This window comes from Monodelphis domestica, chromosome 4 (genome assembly GCF_027887165.1).
Source record: "Monodelphis domestica isolate mMonDom1 chromosome 4, mMonDom1.pri, whole genome shotgun sequence".
Taxonomy (NCBI): Eukaryota; Metazoa; Chordata; class Mammalia; order Didelphimorphia; family Didelphidae; genus Monodelphis; species Monodelphis domestica.
In genome coordinates this window covers 355642353-355661130 of record NC_077230.1, presented here as the reverse complement: position 1 = coordinate 355661130, position 18778 = coordinate 355642353, and the positions used below count along the sequence as shown (strand labels likewise).

The 18778-nt window shown below is 37.2% G+C and overlaps 1 protein-coding gene across 2 annotated transcripts in view; it reads left to right on the top strand.

The window, feature by feature from the left end:
- The window catches only part of LOC100024663 (olfactory receptor 52B2-like), a 66325-nt gene extending 47607 nt beyond the window's left edge, over positions 1–18718 (top strand). For both annotated transcript variants that reach the window (XM_056795087.1, XM_016422058.2), the window contains exon 2: positions 17240–18718. In XM_056795087.1, coding sequence (XP_056651065.1) covers positions 17240–18280 — 1041 coding nt within the window. In that variant the 3' untranslated portion in view covers positions 18281–18718. The remainder of the gene's footprint in view (positions 1–17239) is intronic.
- The last annotated feature ends 60 nt before the right edge of the window (positions 18719–18778 follow it).

Here is an 18778-nt window from a genome sequence, read left to right as displayed (position 1 = left end):
TACACAGAAAGTGAAACATTGTGGAATGATGCAATATAATGGACTTTACTACTAGTAGTGATGCAATAATCCATGACAATTCTGAGGGACATATGAGAAAGAATGCTATCCATAGAAACACAGAAGAAAAAGATATGACTTATCACTTGTTTTTATGGGTACCTGGTTTGGGGTTGTGGTTTTAAAAGATTGGTCTATTGCAAAAATGAACAATATGGAAATAGGTATCAAGTGATAACATTTGTATAACCCAGTGGAATTGCTTGTCAGCTTGGGGTTTGGGGGTGGAGAGGAAGAGGGGAGGGAAAGAAAATGAGTCATTTTCATGGCAACCTAAGCAATTGGGGTTAAGTGACTTGTTCAGATACCCACAGCTAGGGTTTATCTGAGACCAATTTTGAACCCATGTTTTCCTGACTCCAGGCTTGGCACTCTATCCACTGTTCTACCTAGCTGCCTCTTACATACATATTTAATTAGTTCCTCCTGCTGTTTTTTCATGACTTCATGTTCTTAAGATTTATTACCATTGTGTTACATGTATCATGTTTCTATATAGTAATATAAACACTTTAACTTCATAAAGTCTCATGATTTTTCTTGTTTACCTTTTGATGCTTCTCTTGAGTCTTGAGTTGACTTTTAATGCCACTTTTTAATTCAGCTCAATTATTTTCTTTAGAAATGCTTGAATATCATCTATTTCCCAGTCAGGATTCTGTTTTGGTACATTTTCCATGTATTTGGAAGATTTATTTTTGGTGGGGTGCTCTCTGTACTCCTTCCTTTTCCATCTTGGCTTTGAATTTATAATACATTAACAGGTATATATCTATATGTATGTATTTATGCACAGACATGTTATTTATATGACCAAAGTGATTCCCCAATATCCCCAAAGGACAGGCACAGAGCCATCAAAAGAATTTCCAAATATTAAAACCATAAGAAAGAATGTTCCAAATCATTTATAATAAGGGAAATACAAATGAAAAAACCCTACTTTCAATTCTCAACTTGTAATTTGATGAAGATGAAAAAATATAAGAATAGTAAATGTTGGTGAATGTGTGGGAAGATAGGCACACTGGTATATAAAGCTGTGAATTAGTACAACCATTTTTCAAATTGTAGTTATGAAAATAACTATTATATTCAGAGTTATGAAAATAAAGTGAGTGAATATTTAGTGAATATGAAATGAAGCATTTAGAGTTATTAAAATAATGTAACTAAAATGCCCATACTATTTGAACCAGTGATGATATTGCTATATTTATACCTCCCAAGGAAGTCATTGATAATAAAAATATTCTCATATGATAAAAAATATTCTCAAAAATATTCTCATCAAAATTTTTTAATAACACTTTTTGTGATAGCAAAGAACTAAAAACGAAGCAGATACCCATCATCTCATGAAGGGTTTAGCAAAATTGTTGTATGTGAATATAATGGATTATTGCTATGTTTTAAGTAATGATGAGGTAACACATCACACTGTTCCACTTTATCAATCATTTACCTTCATTGTATAAGTGGAAACTTGTGCAAAATCCCTAGCTTTCTTTCTCCTGCTATAAAAATGGATGTAACTTTTAATACATTTGCCTTGATAGCTTTCAGCTATCTCTGTCCTTCTGACCCCTGCTTTGTTCTCTCTTCTTTTCTTTCATTTCCCTTGCCCCTTCCTGGGGATCCTTGTCAGGCAAGGCTTGACTTGTGTGTATACCCCCCAACCCCCCCCCCCATATATATATATATATGCTATATATGGAATCTATGGTTGCTGTTCTCTAGAATTGAAATGACAGTCTTGAAAGGAACTATCATTGGGCCAGCTCTGTCATTTTCCTGAGATCAGTCTCAGGATGGGACACCCTCTGTTTTGTAAAAATGGAGACTTGAATCCAGGACTTCAATCCCCAGAAGTCCTTGCTCCAATTCCCCAGAATGCTTTGTAATATCACTGAATTCTCACCTGGGCCGAGATTGAGATGGGGTATTTAACCTGATTGGAAAGGCTTCTGGGCCTCTCTTTTCTTTTTCCTGTTGCCGCTTCCAAACAGACACATCTCTTTTCATAATGTAGGTGAGGTTGTCTAGGCCTCACTGGGCCTAGGCACATGCTTTCTCATTCTGTATTTTCTTTAATCCTTAATCTTTAAGAAACCTCTAAAAATATAATATTCCTTGCAGAGAGAAACTAATTTCTACCCTGCCTCATTTTCCCCCTAAATTTTAACTGTTACAGTTTTGGTGACCACTAGATTGGATGAGAACTTCTCAAATTTTTTAGCCTAGAAAATTTTTTTTAAGTCACGTTTTTCCAAGATGCCTTTTTAGAAAACCATCTTGATCAGCTCCTGCCAGCAGCCATCTGCTTCAGACTTTCTTGATTCAATATCGATCACCTGGTTCACAGCCCTTTCAGGCCCGGCTACTATTGCCTGTAATCTGGACCTGTTTGATTGATAAGGCCCACTCTCTCCTGGCCTTGCCCACCCAGGCTGACCACTCCAGCTCCCAGCCCTGCTTTCCTGTGTTCCCGCCTCTGCTCCAGTCCAGTTTGCTGTTTGACCCATATTGCAGCTCAACTGCCCACCCCAGATGCCCGCTCCTGCTCAGGCTGCTGCTCCTGGTCTTTCTCTCACTCACCTGGCCCACCTGATTCAACCTAGAATGCAATCACCTGGTGACCTGCCTGTCCAACTAACTCTAGCCTTGGAGCAGATTCGCTCATTACTCAAGACTCATTTCTAATAACTGGTATTGACCACGTGGGCAGATGGTAGGAGGGGAGAGAGACAAGAGGGAAAGAAGAAAGGTTTTTTCAAGCAGGAATTTAAAACATGGTTATTTTACAAGAATATCTTTTAATTGCATTGATCCTTTTATTGGCTTCACCTGCATGTCAGGGAGGAGATTCAGCTCCTTACAACCATTTAGCTAACTTTGGGGAGGCAGCTGGGTGTCTCAGTGGACTGGGATCCAAGCCTAGGGACGGGAGGACCTGGGTTGAAATCTGGCCTCAGATACTTCTCAGCTGTGTGGCCCTGAATGGGTCCCTTAACCCTCATTGCCTACCTCTTACCACTTTGCCTTCGGACAATAGACATCTAAATGGATAATTAAAAAAACAAAAACTAAGGAACTTTAAAGACTGGAGGTTATATATTTTAAGGCATTTCAGACTCCAATGATTTATAAAAATCTCTGTATTCTATTGCATTTTACTGTTTGCTTTGTTTAAGGTTTAACTTTGTGATTATAAATTCATATATTACTGCATTCAATATTATTCTTACACTGAATCATTTTAATGTACTGAGTTTAACTGTTAAATTCTGTTGCTTTCCCCCTATAACTATATTGAATAAATATTCTTGTAATTAAGCCCATATATAAAAAAACAGTCTTTCTAGTTTTGCCTTTGTAAATTGTCACATAGAGGATAGATGGACTTCAGAACTGGTTAAAATTGTATTAACAACCTTTGGAAAATTTAATGTGCTAAATATTTCAAATTGATTTTAAGGGTTTTTTAAACATGATTCTTGGAATTTTTTTTACAATCTCTGATCATTTTTGCCTGCCCCTACCATGAGGTGTAAGGCCCATTCTAGAAGCTGAAGTGAAATACATTTTATTACCGCCGACCTTCCCGCATTTCTAAATATGTGAATGGAAGTTGGGGCAGTTAATCCTAGGGCATTTGTACCCCTAAAAAGCCTCCAAAAAAGTAGCATCTCTCATTTATAACTCTTCAGCTCACTACTTTACTTCCACCCGAATGATATCTAGATTTCTTGATTACGTTCTTAACCCAAGATGAGTTTTACTTTGTTTAAAAATATGCTTATTACTAAGGTTGAAAGATTTGCTATGATTGTAAAGACTTGTGAAAAATATCCATCAGTTCATAGATTTTAAAAATGCCATACAGCAATTTATGTGAAATATGATTGTGTGTTTGCTTGCTATTGTAATTAATTGGGCTATTGAGAATTTTGGGGATATTGATATCTACATATTTGTACTACTATTCTTTAAAAATGAAAAATGTTACCTTGTTCAATTCATTTGCTTGTACCCACAGTGGATCATGGCCAGATATGAAGAGGAAATGGATCTCATTTTTGGTGAGAAAGCCTTGTATTCTATATTTTCTTAGCTGAAACAGTGTGTCAATGATTATAAGCTATATTTTTGAATTTTTAAAGACTTTTATTATATTTTTATTGCATGTGCAATATACTATTTCAGGTTTTTTAATTTTTTATATTTGAAGCACATGTCACCAGCATTAAGATTTTCTTTAACTTTTTGACTTTTCAGTAATATAAGTTTAAAATATATTTGTCAATGCATGCCCAAAAAGCTAGAAGACTATAAACATGATGCTACTAATTATTTAAAAAATTATGGGACTTTGCTTAATTATTCTGTCTGATTCCAGGACAAGATATACACAAAAGAGCCATTACACAGGGCCAAAGGAAACCCAATCCAGGATGGATTGATGCACTTCTAGGCCACTGCAAAGGTCTTGAACCTAGTGTGAAGACTCGAGGTTACTGTGTTTAACTTTGTTAGACATAGGCTTTCCTTGTGTCCACACTCACTCTGAAAATACTCACAGACGAGTATCCCCCAAACCTTGGCTCCTATAATCTGGTCCTCTTTTCTGCCTTTCATTATGTGGTACCTTTCTGTAGTCCTGGCTACTGACTGGGTAAATGCATCATTGCTTCGATCATTTTGATTGGGCACTGATAGAAGGACCTGTTATGGATTTATTTTTCTTTTACTTAGAATTTTTACACATATGACTTTGATAGTCTATATTTTCATCCAGAAAATTTTTTTTATTTGGATTTTTCTGATGTATTTTTAATTTCTCTTACCAATTGATTCATATACCTCATACCTCAGCCAAGAATCCCTAAGTGATCCTGTAATTTTTAATCACCCACAACACAGGGAAATGTAAAAAAAAACATTATTTTAAATTGCAAAGTTTAAATTACTTTTGAGAAGAATTTTCGGTAAAGGAAGATGATACCTCTCTCAATCCAGAAACTGAACTGTTGGAGAAGATACCATGAAGAAGCCTCCATACCACAAGCTGCACAAGAATGAACTTTGGGTGTAGTTGATTGAACATTTATTTGTATGTATACTTTCATGCCAAAGGGGACTGCCACCTAACTGGTTTTTTGTCAATGAGTCCAGCAATTATTGTTTTTTTCTCTTATCCTCAAATTATTGTAATCTTTAAATTGACTATATTTTTATGATCCTTTGGGGAAGTCCTTCTTCCCAGAGGATCATCAGGGGAATGTAAAAATGGAGACTTGAATCCAGGACTTCAATCCCCAGAAGTCCTTGCTCCACTTCCCCAGAATGCTTTGTAATATCACTGAATTCTCACCTGGGCCGAGATCGAGATGGGGTATTTAACCTGATTGGAAAGGCTTCTGGGCCTCTCTTTTCTTTTTCCCATTGCCGCTTCCAAGCAGACATGTCTCTTTTCATAATATAGGTGAGGTTGTCTAGGCCTCACTGGGCCTGGACACGTGCTTTCTCATTCTGTATTTTCTTTAATCCTTAATCTTTAAGAAACCTCTAAAAATATAATATTCCTTGCAGAGAGAAACTAATTTCTACCCTGCCTCAGTTTCCCCTTAAATTTTAACTGTTACAGTTTCCAGTGGGTATCAACACTCAGTTTCTTTCTGTTAGACACCTATTCTGTGCACTTAACTATTATGGAAAGTTTTTTTGAAAGTGGTAAGAAAGATCAGGCTGAAAATCTTGCACCAGGGAGTTCATCTACCTCTGCAATAGGCAATAGGCCTATATAATGTCCATTGTCTTTGTAGGGCCCCATGAATTGTATGGAGCTATTTTATAGATCTATGGGTTGACCCAGTCTTTAAACTACATTGTGGAATGTGTTTCTATTTCTCCATTGCCTTGCAAATGCCATGTACACTGGTGCTGGGGGCCATCAGTCCACGACGCCTTGACAGAGTCACGTGTGGTAGCTGAGGAGACCACAGAGTGGTCCTTGGCGATATGTGAATGCCCACTCTATCCCTCTTGCATGACTTCTTTCAGCAATGCCCCTTACCTATTAATTGACATGATTATTATTCCCCCTAGTCTCAAAAGAAATAATGTAAGAGCAAAACACCTATAATCTAATTCTCCAAAACATGACCAAAGGATCAGACCCTCAAACCCAATCCCAAAAAGACCATCATGGGTTAACTTTTACCTAGGTACATAATTCCTAGTGAAACTGCAGCTACAGGCCAAGCCCAAAACTTTCTCATGAAGCCAGCACACAAATCAATCATAGAGGCCCATACAATACCTACAGGTACAGTTCAGGTACACTAAGCTTCAATATGCCTCAATGACTCAATTACACAAATCAGTAACTCAAACTCCCTAGTAAGCCAATTGTGATGAAATAATTTATCTTGTATTCTGTCTGCAATCACAATACAAAAATATAGAATGTTAATCAAGTGATTTGTTAAAAGTTAATGTATCACTTTTCTAATTATCTCTCTTTGATTTTGTGTATCTGCATGCCAAGAATATGGATATAAAAATCAATCCCAAGCCTGGGAATGTTGGAGCAGCTCGGAGATGTAAAGCAGTCCCATGGCCATAATTATTAAGCTGTCTTCTGTTTGTTATTTATTTTATGCTATTTATTTTGACTGATCATTCACCACCAGTTGGGAACCCTGGAGTCGTGAGTGGGACTGGACCCTGACCGCGGCATTCTGGTGCTGGAACAGGACCACTTCCGACTAGGTAAATCCCCTTCCCCTTGCCCTAAAAGTTTCGAATGGATCAGGTTCTCCCCCCGGAAAAGGTCCCAGGCCCACCTGTGGATAGAGCAGGGTTTGGGGGGGAGTAATCCAGGGCTCCCAATATAAGAGGGGTGGGCTCCCAATAAGAGGAGTGGGCTCCCAAGTAGGAGCGGTTTCAGTACAGGGGAAGTTAGGAGAAGCAAAGGGCTGCCATGGGACACAGTGAATTAAAAGATGTCAAGCTATTCACTGAAATAATTAAACACAGTTTTCAGAAAAGGGGAGTAAAGGAGAGAAAAGCCAGCAAGTCACAGGTGACTAAGTTCTTGGAGTTTATTCAAAATTGCAGTCTGTGGTTCCCCAATGTAAGGACGATAGATTTAGACACAGAAGAAAAAATTAGCCCCCACTTAAAATCTTATAGCATCCCCTTTCAGGCTAGACAACCACCAGCAGCCACCCCCCCACCTGAGGAAAGGAGGAGTGAATGGACGGGAATGAGGGGTCCCCTTCCTCCTCCACCTCAACCCCCAGATCCTCAGCTTTAGCAGAGAAATGCCCATTTTCCAACCCCTTGTCACCTGCCTTTTCAAATAAGGCTAGTAGAGCCTCTCACAGTTTTAAAGGGATAGTACCTTGGAAACATTAAGATGGATTTTTTCATTCTTTCTTCCTTTTTCTTTCTTCCTCAAGATCTTGAGTAAACACTCTAACTCTTAAAAGCATGCTTTCTTTGGTATGTGTTTAATGTTTGTTATGTGAGATTCAATGTATATCTGTGTCCTAAGTTTTGTGTTCATGTTTCCTTAATTGGTCATTTACAAAAACTGCTTCAAAGTCCTCTACCGAAAAGAGATAATTTATGTTCCATAAATCTGCTCTCCTTTTGTTTTGGAAAGGGCCCATCCAGAAAAAAAGAGAGAAAAATGATTTGGAACACACAAAGAGAACTTTTATCCCTAAAATTGGCTATTCTTTTATATTTGTTATTAAAGATCTATATAGGTGACCTTGGAAAAATGCTAATTAGTCTGAAAATGTACTGTGACAAGTGGAATTTTATGGTGATGATTTGTGTCTCAATTAGAAGTGATATGTTAGCTAAATTCAAGCCAGCGGTCTGTTTATCAACACTAGGACCGATGATAAGAGAAAGCGATTGAAACAAGTTCAGAACTGGTTGAAGGTAATTAATAGAGAGCTTGATACCAAGAGGAATTTTCCTTTTTAAAAGGCAAAAAGCCACACTGGATGCTTATTAAAACATAAGATGTTTCTGTGTAAAATTCAGTCAGACAACAGTTATAATGGAGAACTTTTTCTAAGAATTAAATGTTGGATTTCAAAATGAGTGTCAATCAAGCAACAAGTGACTGCATGTTAGCATTGAGATTGTAGGAGTTCAGAATTGGTAATTAGCATAAGTGAATTTGCATAGTTGTTAAGTATGTGATGTATGGCTAAGGTTGGAAGTTATACTTGATTGGGAATATATGTGCTCTGAATAAGAAGAAACACATCTATTCAAATAAAATTTGTTTTAATGTTATAATAGATGTACACAAAATATGTATGAAATTGTGCTGTGAAGAAAATTAATTTTTGTGCAGATTGTGTATAGTGCAATTGGCAATGGAAATGTTACCAGTCCAGAAGTCAAATAAGATTCATTATTAGGCTATTAAATATAGGTAAAAGGTAGTTGCCTCTCCCCTATTTATAGTAAGATTAATAGAAACAAAAACTGAAGGTTTTATTCTGCTTGGAGCAGAAGTTTGAAAGGAAAACTGGAAATTTAAGGAAATGTTAGGGAACTTTAAACAAAGTAAATTTGGAAATTGTTAAGTTTTTAATTAATATATTGGGAGTGATTTAATATCAAGGTTTTAAAAACATGTGACTAAAGTGTTAAAAAAGGATTGGAAAGAAGGAAAAGATCTCAGACTACAAGGGCAGTCAATCATCTACTGTCTTGGAAACATTCCAAAAGTAATTTATCCCCTTCTTTAGGTACAGGAAGGAGAACAAAAGTGCTTGTAATTATTTTACATTTATATTAAGGGACCAATACAACAAAATATTTTAAAAACATAAAAGTTTTCAGCTACCTTATCTAAATTTTAGAGATATAATTTGAAATACCTGAGAGGTTAGCTGATAGCTGGAATAAATCTTGATCTTATAATAAGACATATTACACCTAAGGCTTAAAGAAGTAACAGGAAATTTAAGAGTTTATTTGAGTATGCCTAAATATTATAATTTCTATAAACTACTATTAAGTACAAATATGAGCTTTTTTTTCTAGAAGCAGATAGGAATAAAAGGTTTTTTAAAAATTGAAACTGTACAATTTGGCTATGTGATACAACTGCAAAAGTTTAAACTATAAATCCAGAATCCTAAAGAAGCTCAGGTTAGAGAACATGCCTTCCTTTTAATAACAACAATTGACATATTACAGTTAGTTAAACACAAATAAAAATGCAATGATTTATGAATAATTGGATTAACTGTTTAAGATGCTAATGTGAATATATTAGAATTGAAAGACTTGTGGTTCAAGTGGTTAAGATAAACTTTTGAGAAAATATATAGATTTCTTTTTATACATCAACATGTCAGTTTTTTTCTATAAATGCTTCTGTGTGAACCATAATACATTCATGATATAAATTTAAGATCACATTTTGAAAAGTTAAGTATATTGACCCCTCAAAGGAATTGTTTAGAATTGCTAGTATACAAACTTGATGACTCATTCTGAGTCCTTGCTACCCCTCCCTTCTTTCTCTCCACAGCTAGAGGTAAGTAATCATTCAGTGGCTGGCAAACAGAAGCAGTTTTTGATTATAAATAATTTCATTGATTATTGGAAAAGGGATTCCATTATCCACTTACATGTATGGGAATCCATGTATAATCTTGAAAACAATAATCCTATGACTTTAAAATAAAACTATTAAATATTTTATTTTAATTTTTGAGTAAACTTGTTTCATCACACCCAACCCCCCTATTTCTCCCATTACAGCAAGTTTACCTGCTACTCCTCCCTCTTCCTACTACAGTAAAGAGAATTCTTAGAGAAAACACTAAAAAGTTCTATTATACTAATTTTAAATAGACTTTAAGATAGGATAGGATAGTTTTTCATCAATATAATGACAAATATATAAATAAAGCTTCTATGTAGCAAAGTTAGTGAGAACCTTACGCTTATTTGAGGTAAATATTTTAACAATTGCTAGTTTATGTAAACATGTAAGCAACCTGTTTCCAAATTATGACAATTGTAGTATTATTGATAATGGGTGGAGTTTTTGTTCCAAAAAATAATAATAATAACTACATCCATTATATCTTGCTTTTATTGATTTTACTGTTTAGTCTATGCATGTATATTTTTAAACAAAATCTTTTTCCCTTGCATTACTGAGATTCTGATTGTTCTACAATTAAATGTTACAAACATAATTTAGCTATTTATAAGGGAAAGATAATCAAAATTTTTAAATAAAAGGTTAAGACCTCAGGACATTTTATATCTCTTGAAGTAAAAGAATTTATTTCACAATATGTTAGTTCCACCAAAATTTTTCTTAATAAAATGACATATCTAAAGCAGCATGGACCACATAGATCAGTGAGTCCGGACAAACAAGATCCATGAAGATGAAAAGGAAATTCAGCTAAAGTTTCATCAATATTACTAATTGCTATTTGGAATACATGTTAAATCCTGCTCATCTGTATATCATTGGATAACTTTTCTAATCAAATTTTTACTTCTATTCATACTATTGAAGCAGTATGCTCTCTGCATCTCCCAAACCTTCAAAACAGATAATGGCCCAACATATACATTCAAAGCTCTTGCTGATTTCAAATTAATCTTAAAAAAAAGAAAAAAGGTCAATTGGAAAAGTATTATTATTAATCATCTGTAGTCCCAGCCCTCTTTTGGGGGCAAGGCTCTGTTTGTGTTTTACCCCCAGGTACACTCATACACACTTGGATTCCAGAAGGATTCACCTGTTCCTGCCATGACTCCCATCCCAACAACAAGCCTGGGAGAATGCAGATACAGAGACTGTGCTAAAACAACAAGATGTTCTACCAACTTGGGGACATATTGGGACACTTGCAGCCCAAGCAAAACAAAGAATGGACAAGCAACAATTTACACCTCCTGATTGCACTGCCACCTTAATTCTTGCCATGTTAGCCATTTTATCTGTACCCCCTGGTATTTCTGCCTTTGAAAGCCACTTATCTCCCATTACTAATTTTTCTTTGTAGAAATTCATTGCTTCTCTCTCCCCCTGCTGTACTGCACCCAAGTGACAAGAAAAGTTCCAAAACCATTCAAACCTATGTATTGATTGTACAATGTGTTTCCCTCACAACTTATAGAAATTCTTGCTATGTAATTTAACAAATTGTCTTAATCCCACCATTCCTGATATCATTGTATTTGTTGTTAAATAACCACCTTTTATTATGCTTCCTGTTAATATGACTATTGATTGGTATGATGGTCCAGGCATTTATGCCCTATGATTAATTTCCAACTGTTTACCCTTCATTGCACCCCTTATATTGGATAATACTGCACTCACTGCATCACTTGCAACCTTCCCTAGAAGGAGTCCATACTACACAGACAAATCATGGATATCAGTCACTCTGGTACCTCCCTTTATTCAGCCCATCTATTGCTAATTCATTGTATGACAGCATCTCTTCCCTTATCTCCAACAGTGATTTGACCCATACCTTTATTGCTTTTGTCTTATTTAGATTTGCTCTTGTCTTATTTTTTCTCATTCTTTTTTGCTTTCCAATCCTTATCCGATACCTAGGGTCCATCATTCGGCAAGACCAAATTGAACTGAAGTCTCTTCAGCTCAAAAATAAAAAAAGGGGGGATATCCTGGGGGCCATCAGTCCACAACGCCTTGACAGAGTCACACGTGGTAGCTGGGGAGACCACAGAGTGGTCCTTGGCAAGATGTGATTGCTCACTCTATCCCCCTTGCATGACCTCTTTCAGCAATGCCCCTTACCTATGAATTGACATGATTGTTGTTCCCCTTAGTCTCAAAAGAAATAATGCAAGAGCAAAACACCTGAACCCTAATTCTCCAAAACATCACCAAAAGACCAGACCCTCAAACCAATCCCAAAAATACTATCATGGGTTAACTTTTACTTAGGTACATAATTCTCAGTGAAACCGCAGCTATAGGCCAAACCCAAAACTTTCTCATGAAGTCAGCACACAAATCAACCATGGAGGCCCATACAAAACGTACAGGTACAGTACAGGTACACTAAGCTTCGATATGCCTCAGTGACTCAATTACACAAATCAGTAACTCAAACTCCCTAATAAGCCAATTGTGACAAAATAATTTATCTTGTATTCTGTCTGTAATCACAATACAAAAATATAGAATGTTAATCAAGTGATTTGTTAAAAGTTAATGTATCACTTTTCCAATTATCTCTCTTTGATTTTGTGTGTCTGCATGCCAAGAATATGGATATAAAAATAAATCCCAAGCCTGGGAATGTCGGGGCAGCTGAGATGCGAAGCAGTCCCATAGCCGTAATGCTTAAGCTGTCTTCCTTTTGTTATTTATTTTATGTTTTTTATTTTGACTGATCTTTGGCCACCTGCCGGGGGACCCCGGAGCCGTGAGTGAGGCTGGACCCTGACCGCAGTTCACTGGGATATCTTTGGGACAGGTTACAGACAGGACTTATGATTTGATTGACATAGAGAAGTCACTGGTGAGGAAAGATCCCGAGACAATACAGTTCAATACCTTGTCTGAGACTTCTATTCTTAGGACACTGCCTAGAGTGCTGAGAAGTTAAATAATTTCCTCAGTATGCCAAGTGTGTGTCAGGGGCAGCACTACAAATCAGGCCTTTTTGGAGGAAAACTCTGTTGATTAAGTTGCAATACTTTTTTTTGTTTTTGTTTTTAACCCTTACCTTCCGTCTTGGAGTCAATACTGTGTATTGGCTCCAAGGCAGAAAGAGTGGTAAGGGCTAGGCAATGGGGGTCAAGTGACTTGCCCAGGGTCACACAACTGGGAAGTTGCAATACTTTTTAGGAATACTTAGCACTGGCCTATGCCTTTGTTGATAGCCACTATGAAAGGAGACTTGGGAAAGAAAGTTCCCACCATCAAAATCTTTAGCTGTGAAATGGTGGTTCAACATCAGACATGGATTAAAAAATGTAAAGTGTAATTGACATCAAAGAATAGAGATTTCCATCAATTTTGCTATCAGGGACCATAGAACATCCTATGTACTATAGAATATACTTTGTACTTATATAATTTTCTATTTGATTTATAATCTCTTTTATGGCTTATCTGCACCTATTAGAATGCCAGCTCCCTGAGGGTAGGGACTCTTTGGACTTTCTATTTTTATCTTTAGTTTTTAACACAGTTCTTTGCACATAGGAAACATTTAATTAATATTCACTCATTTGTTCCAACATTGCTTTTCCCAGGCTCTCACTCTCTGCCTGGTGATGCTACCTTATCCTTCCATACTAGGAATTTCACCCTCCCACATGGTTATAGTGGCTTCCCCAGTAGGTGCCTAATAAATATATCATTTCTTTTATTCATTAATTCACTTAGTCATTCACTGAACCTTCTGTACAAATCTCAGGGTCCTCAGAGCAGTCTTCAGAATGTAGTTTAGATGCTCAGGCTATGAATCCCCTGTAGGAAAACCTTTCTGACTCCTGCTTACCTAGGCCAGTCCTTCAGTAGTTTCTGCCAAAGTGTTTGCTTTGTTCAGTGTGGATCCTGGAAGGGAAGACAGGTACAAAGCATTTATTAAATATCTTCTTTAGCAGGGCATTTTATGGTATATTCTGGGAATAAGAGTATGAAATGAGAAATAATATATTGAATAGTGTGGGGTGGTGAAAGGAAGAGTAAGGAAAGGTCTCTTGAGCAAGATGATCTCTGAGTTGAGCCTTAAAGGACAGATTTCAGGAGGTGATGAGGGAACTGTTCTAGGAATGGGCTTTAACCTTCATGAAGCCATGAATGGAAGAAGGAATCACAAGATGAAATCTTATCTTTGGGGAATAGCAAGTAGCCCAGTTTAGTTGGAATACAGAAGGGATAGGCAGTATGGGGACTCGTTCTTGAAAGCTAGACTGGAGTCATAATGTAAAGTCCTCTAAATGCCAGCAGAATTTATATTTTATTTGAGAACTAATAGGGATTCCTGGAAGATATGAGTTAAGCCAAGGAGAGGGTGTTGTGAATATCTATTGTATTTAAAACAAAGTAATTGTCCATCTTTATCATTTTTATATCTATCTCAAGTAATATCTGATTTCCTTATTTTATTATGTGGGTCAATTGTCTATCTCTCCCAAGTGCAAAATACCTGGTGTTGGTTTTTAGATCTCTACATGTGATTTAACCTAGAAATCCATCTCTAGAGTTAGGGAGGTGCCTGTCACCTTATTGCTCTCCTCTCCCTGGCCTTATACTCAGAAGTGTTTCCAGAAGTAGCAGCCCCAAGGAGAAGGAAGAGGCTTGAGATTTTCTAGTTTCTGAGCATAAGGTATGTCCATTAACTCCCATACCCAGAGGGGATAGCAATTTCCTTCTTAGCAATATCCAAGGGCTATATATTTCCCCTCCCTCTTCCATGACTTTTTATTCTCCTCCAACTCTTCTTCCTCTCTCCCATCAGCTTATTTAGCTTCTGATTGTTGCCTCTATTCACCTTGAGGTCAGCCTCTCAGAAGAAAGTTCCTGCTGTGGAGTAGGTATGAAAGGATACCGCATTAGGATTCTGAGAATAAGAAATGGGGCTTTAGAGCTGGGAAAGAGATTCTGGAGAAGACTTAGGGAGAAAAGAAAGAGAATGAATCTGAGTGCTAGTTTGGAAGGTTTTATTTTTAATCATCTCTTATTCATTTATTTCCCTTAGTCTTCATTCTCTATCCTTATACCTGCTTTATTTTCATACTGGACCCTGACTTTTATTTGAGTGAGAGATGGAGTTCACATCATATCTCTTATTTCCACACCAACATTTCTCTGATTCTTTACACTCCCTATTCTTCTCTCTTGTCTCTGAGCTAGAATTAGATCTGCTTTGCTTTGCTAATCTTTCTACCTGTGTCCTTGATCCAATCCCCTCCTTCTTTTTGACCCCATGTCTTATCTTTTTTATTTTCAGATATATATATAGTCTCTCCTTCTCTAACATCCCCTTTCCTTATGCTTTCAATCTCCTGAGTCCTACACAAAACCTCAAATAAGTTTTCATCAGATATTTCATTCCCTTATTTTTGTCTGATTTTTCTCTTTCCCTTCCCTGCTGTAATTCTTGCAAGAGCATCCCATATTTGCTGCCTCCATACTTTCTTGGAAAGACTTTAGGATTTGGAATCATTAGACAGGCTGGATGCTCTTCTGACACTGAAAACCTTTGGTACTTTGAGCAAGTCAGTTCCCCTCTCTGGGTCTCAGGTTCCTCACTTGTAAAGTGACAGGGCTGGATCTCTTTTAGCCCTCAAGTTTGTGAACATTTTCTTTAATCATTAAGGCTTAGTTTTCTTCTTCATTGTTAATAAACATTCATGAAGTACTTACTAGGAGGTAGTTACTGTGCTAAACCCTGGGATATAAAGGGGAGCAGTCCTCCCTTCCTAAGTCTGCCTTTGCTGTCAAGAAGGAACATCCTTGTAACATGGTTGTTGTCCTCAGCAATCTATGGAGGCTCTTCTTTACAAGGAATGGATGGCTTCCTAATAACAGATGTCTATTAATAAATCCTAATGCACTCATGGCTTTTTATTAGTCCTCACTCTCTTTGACCTTTGTGAACAATTTAATGCTGATACGTTGACGGTATCATTCTCTTACTTCTGGATACTTTGTCCTTCCTTGGCTTTAGTGACAATTGTGTCTCTGAGCTCTCTTTTTAGTTCTTGACTCTTAGATTTAAAAATACATACATTTTAATTACCATGACTTTGCCTTTTCTATGAGCATTCCTTCTCTGCCCTCATTGGATCCTATGGATTAAATAATCAAACATTTGGTCAGTTTAGTGTGTGTAAAAAAATTGTTCTTGCTCCTAAATGGAATCATTCCAGTAAATTTTATCATTGGATTTCATTTCCCCCCCTCTTTATTCACTTCCCCCCCCGACAAACTTCTTTATGTCTGTAGATTCAAGAATGTCTTAGCATATGATTCTTAAATCTCTTCCTCTGTCTAGATGGTAGAGTAGGGTAAGTGTAAGATCTGAAGTCGTAAAAACTTGAGCTGGAATCTTGCTTGAGGAGGATTTTGAGGAAGGTTTGTTTTTGATTCTCAGATGAGAGAAAACCTAACCTGGACTCCAAGGCTTCATCTTTGGACAGTGATGGTCTTACACGATAACAAAGTCAATTTTCTTATACATGAGGTTATAATACTGTATGACATTGTTTATGGGACTCAGCGAGGAAGATAATCTCATAAGAATTTGCTGCTCATCGTCTGTATATCCAAATTGTGCTAAACCTTGGTCAGGTGTAAGGTGTAAGGAAGTGGATACAGAGAAAATATGACTCAGTCACCATCTTCATGGTTCTCTCTGCCCATCTGAAATGGGGAGTGATACAGTGAAATAATATGTTTAATGTAACTGAGCTTCATGAATGTGCAGGATAAATATGATAAGCATAATCCAAAAGAGGAGAGATAAGTCTGGAGTTAACTGAGCATGCTTCATAGAGCATGTAGGATTGGGCTAATATATAAAGTGAGAGAACTTTGAATAAACAAAGTGGAGAGGGTGGGGAGTTTCTCCTCTCTCTCTCTCTCCCTCTCTCTCTCTCTCTCCCTCTCTCTCTCTCTCTCTCTCTCTCTCTCTCTCTCTCTCTCTCTCTCTCTCTCTCTCTTTCTCTCTGTCTGTCTGCATGTGTGTATATGTGTGTGTGTGGTGTGGTATGTTACAGGAGAAATATAGACCTGAGTGAAGAATAAGCATGATGTGTCTGAACGTGGAGAGTAGTAGTCTGGGACCATATATCAGAGGGTCTTGGTTAAAATTAGTTAGCCAGTGTGGATTCTTAATTAGGGTATTAACATAATGATTTATGTGAATGAGACCAGAGTGACTCATGGAACATTTAGATAATCACATACAAATAAGAGTTCTGTGGGGAGCACATATTTTTTGTTATGTATTCTTTTTTCTCAAAAAGTGCCTTTGGTTCTCCCTCACTTATCATTGTGACATGCAAATATTTATTGAATTTTAATTGTTGAATTCCACTTTGAGATAACAGAAATTAAAGTAGTTCATAGTAACCTATTTCATTTCTTGCACTCTCCTTTTCCCTAACACAGGTGAGAAGGACTTCTTCACAGAAGTGGACCAGGATTAAGCTCCTCAGCTGGTTCTTCAGTCTGCCTTTGGTTTCAGGGAGAAGCCACATATCCAACATGATGATTGTCAATCACACAATCTTCCATCCTGCTGTGTTTGTTCTGCTTGGCATCCCAGGCCTAGAGAGGTACCACAAGTGGCTTTCCATTCCCCTATGCTTTATGTATACAACTGCAGTGTTGGGGAACAGTGTCCTGATTCTGGTCATTGTCACTGAGCGCAGCCTCCATGAACCCATGTACATGTTTCTCTCCATGTTGGCTAGCACTGACATTCTACTCTCCACTACTACTGTACCCAAAGCCTTGGCCATCTTCTGGTTTTGTGCCCGGGACATCACCTTTGATGCTTGTGTGACCCAAGTCTTCTTTGTCCACCTGATGTTTGTGGGAGAATCCGCCATCTTGTTGGCCATGGCATTTGATCGATTTGTAGCTATTTGTGACCCACTGAGATATTCAGTGATTTTGACATTGCCTGTTGTGGGGAGAATGGCTTTAGCCATTGTTGTTCGGAGCTTCTGCATCATGTTCCCTGTCATTTTCCTGGTAAGGAGATTACCCTTCTGTAGGACCAATGTGATTCCCCATTCATACTGTGAGCACATTGGGGTGGCTCGACTGGCTTGTGCTGACATCACTGTCAATATATGGTATGGCTTCTCTGTACCCATGGTTATAGTGATCACTGATGTGGTGCTCATTGCAGTGTCCTATACCCTGATCCTCCGTGCCATCTTTCGGATGCCCTCTCAGGATGCTAGACACAAGGCCCTCAGTACCTGTGGCTCCCACTTTTTTGTAATCCTCATATTTTACTTCCCATGTTTCTTCAGTGTACTGACTCACCGTTTTGGACACAACATTCCACGCCATGCACACATCCTATTTGCAAACCTCTATGTGGTGATACCTCCCATGCTCAACCCCATTATTTATGGGGTGAAGACAAAGGAGATCAGAGAAGCTGTGAACCACCTTTTCATCAGAATCAAGAAATGACTTACCTTATTCCCAGTAAGTTGAAGTATCCTTGGTCACATTGTTCAGCAGGAATTTCCCCCCCTAAGAAGTCAAATATAAAATGAAGCTCTTTGATCTGGTGGTACCTTCCAATATGTACATTTTCCTTTTAATTCTTTTCATTCTTCCAAGAGAATATTAAGATTTCTTCTGCACATAGTTTGCCTTAATAATTATGGGAAACAAGTGAACAAATGGATTCCTTCCTTTCTAAAATTAAGGTCTCTGTTCATTTCCTGACTTTGATGTTTTCCAATTCAGTGACCCTAGACAAATCATTTAAATCCTCTGAGTTTCTTTATGTATACAATTAAAATAAGGATACTTTTTTGGTAAGTGTCTTTAAATTCTTAATTGACATTAATATTTATTATTGTGGAATGAGAAATTTGGATTCCTGGGATTTTCAGAAGTCTCCTGGACATATTATTTTGTATTTTCAAAACATTTTATTTATCTATTTTAAAATAAAATATG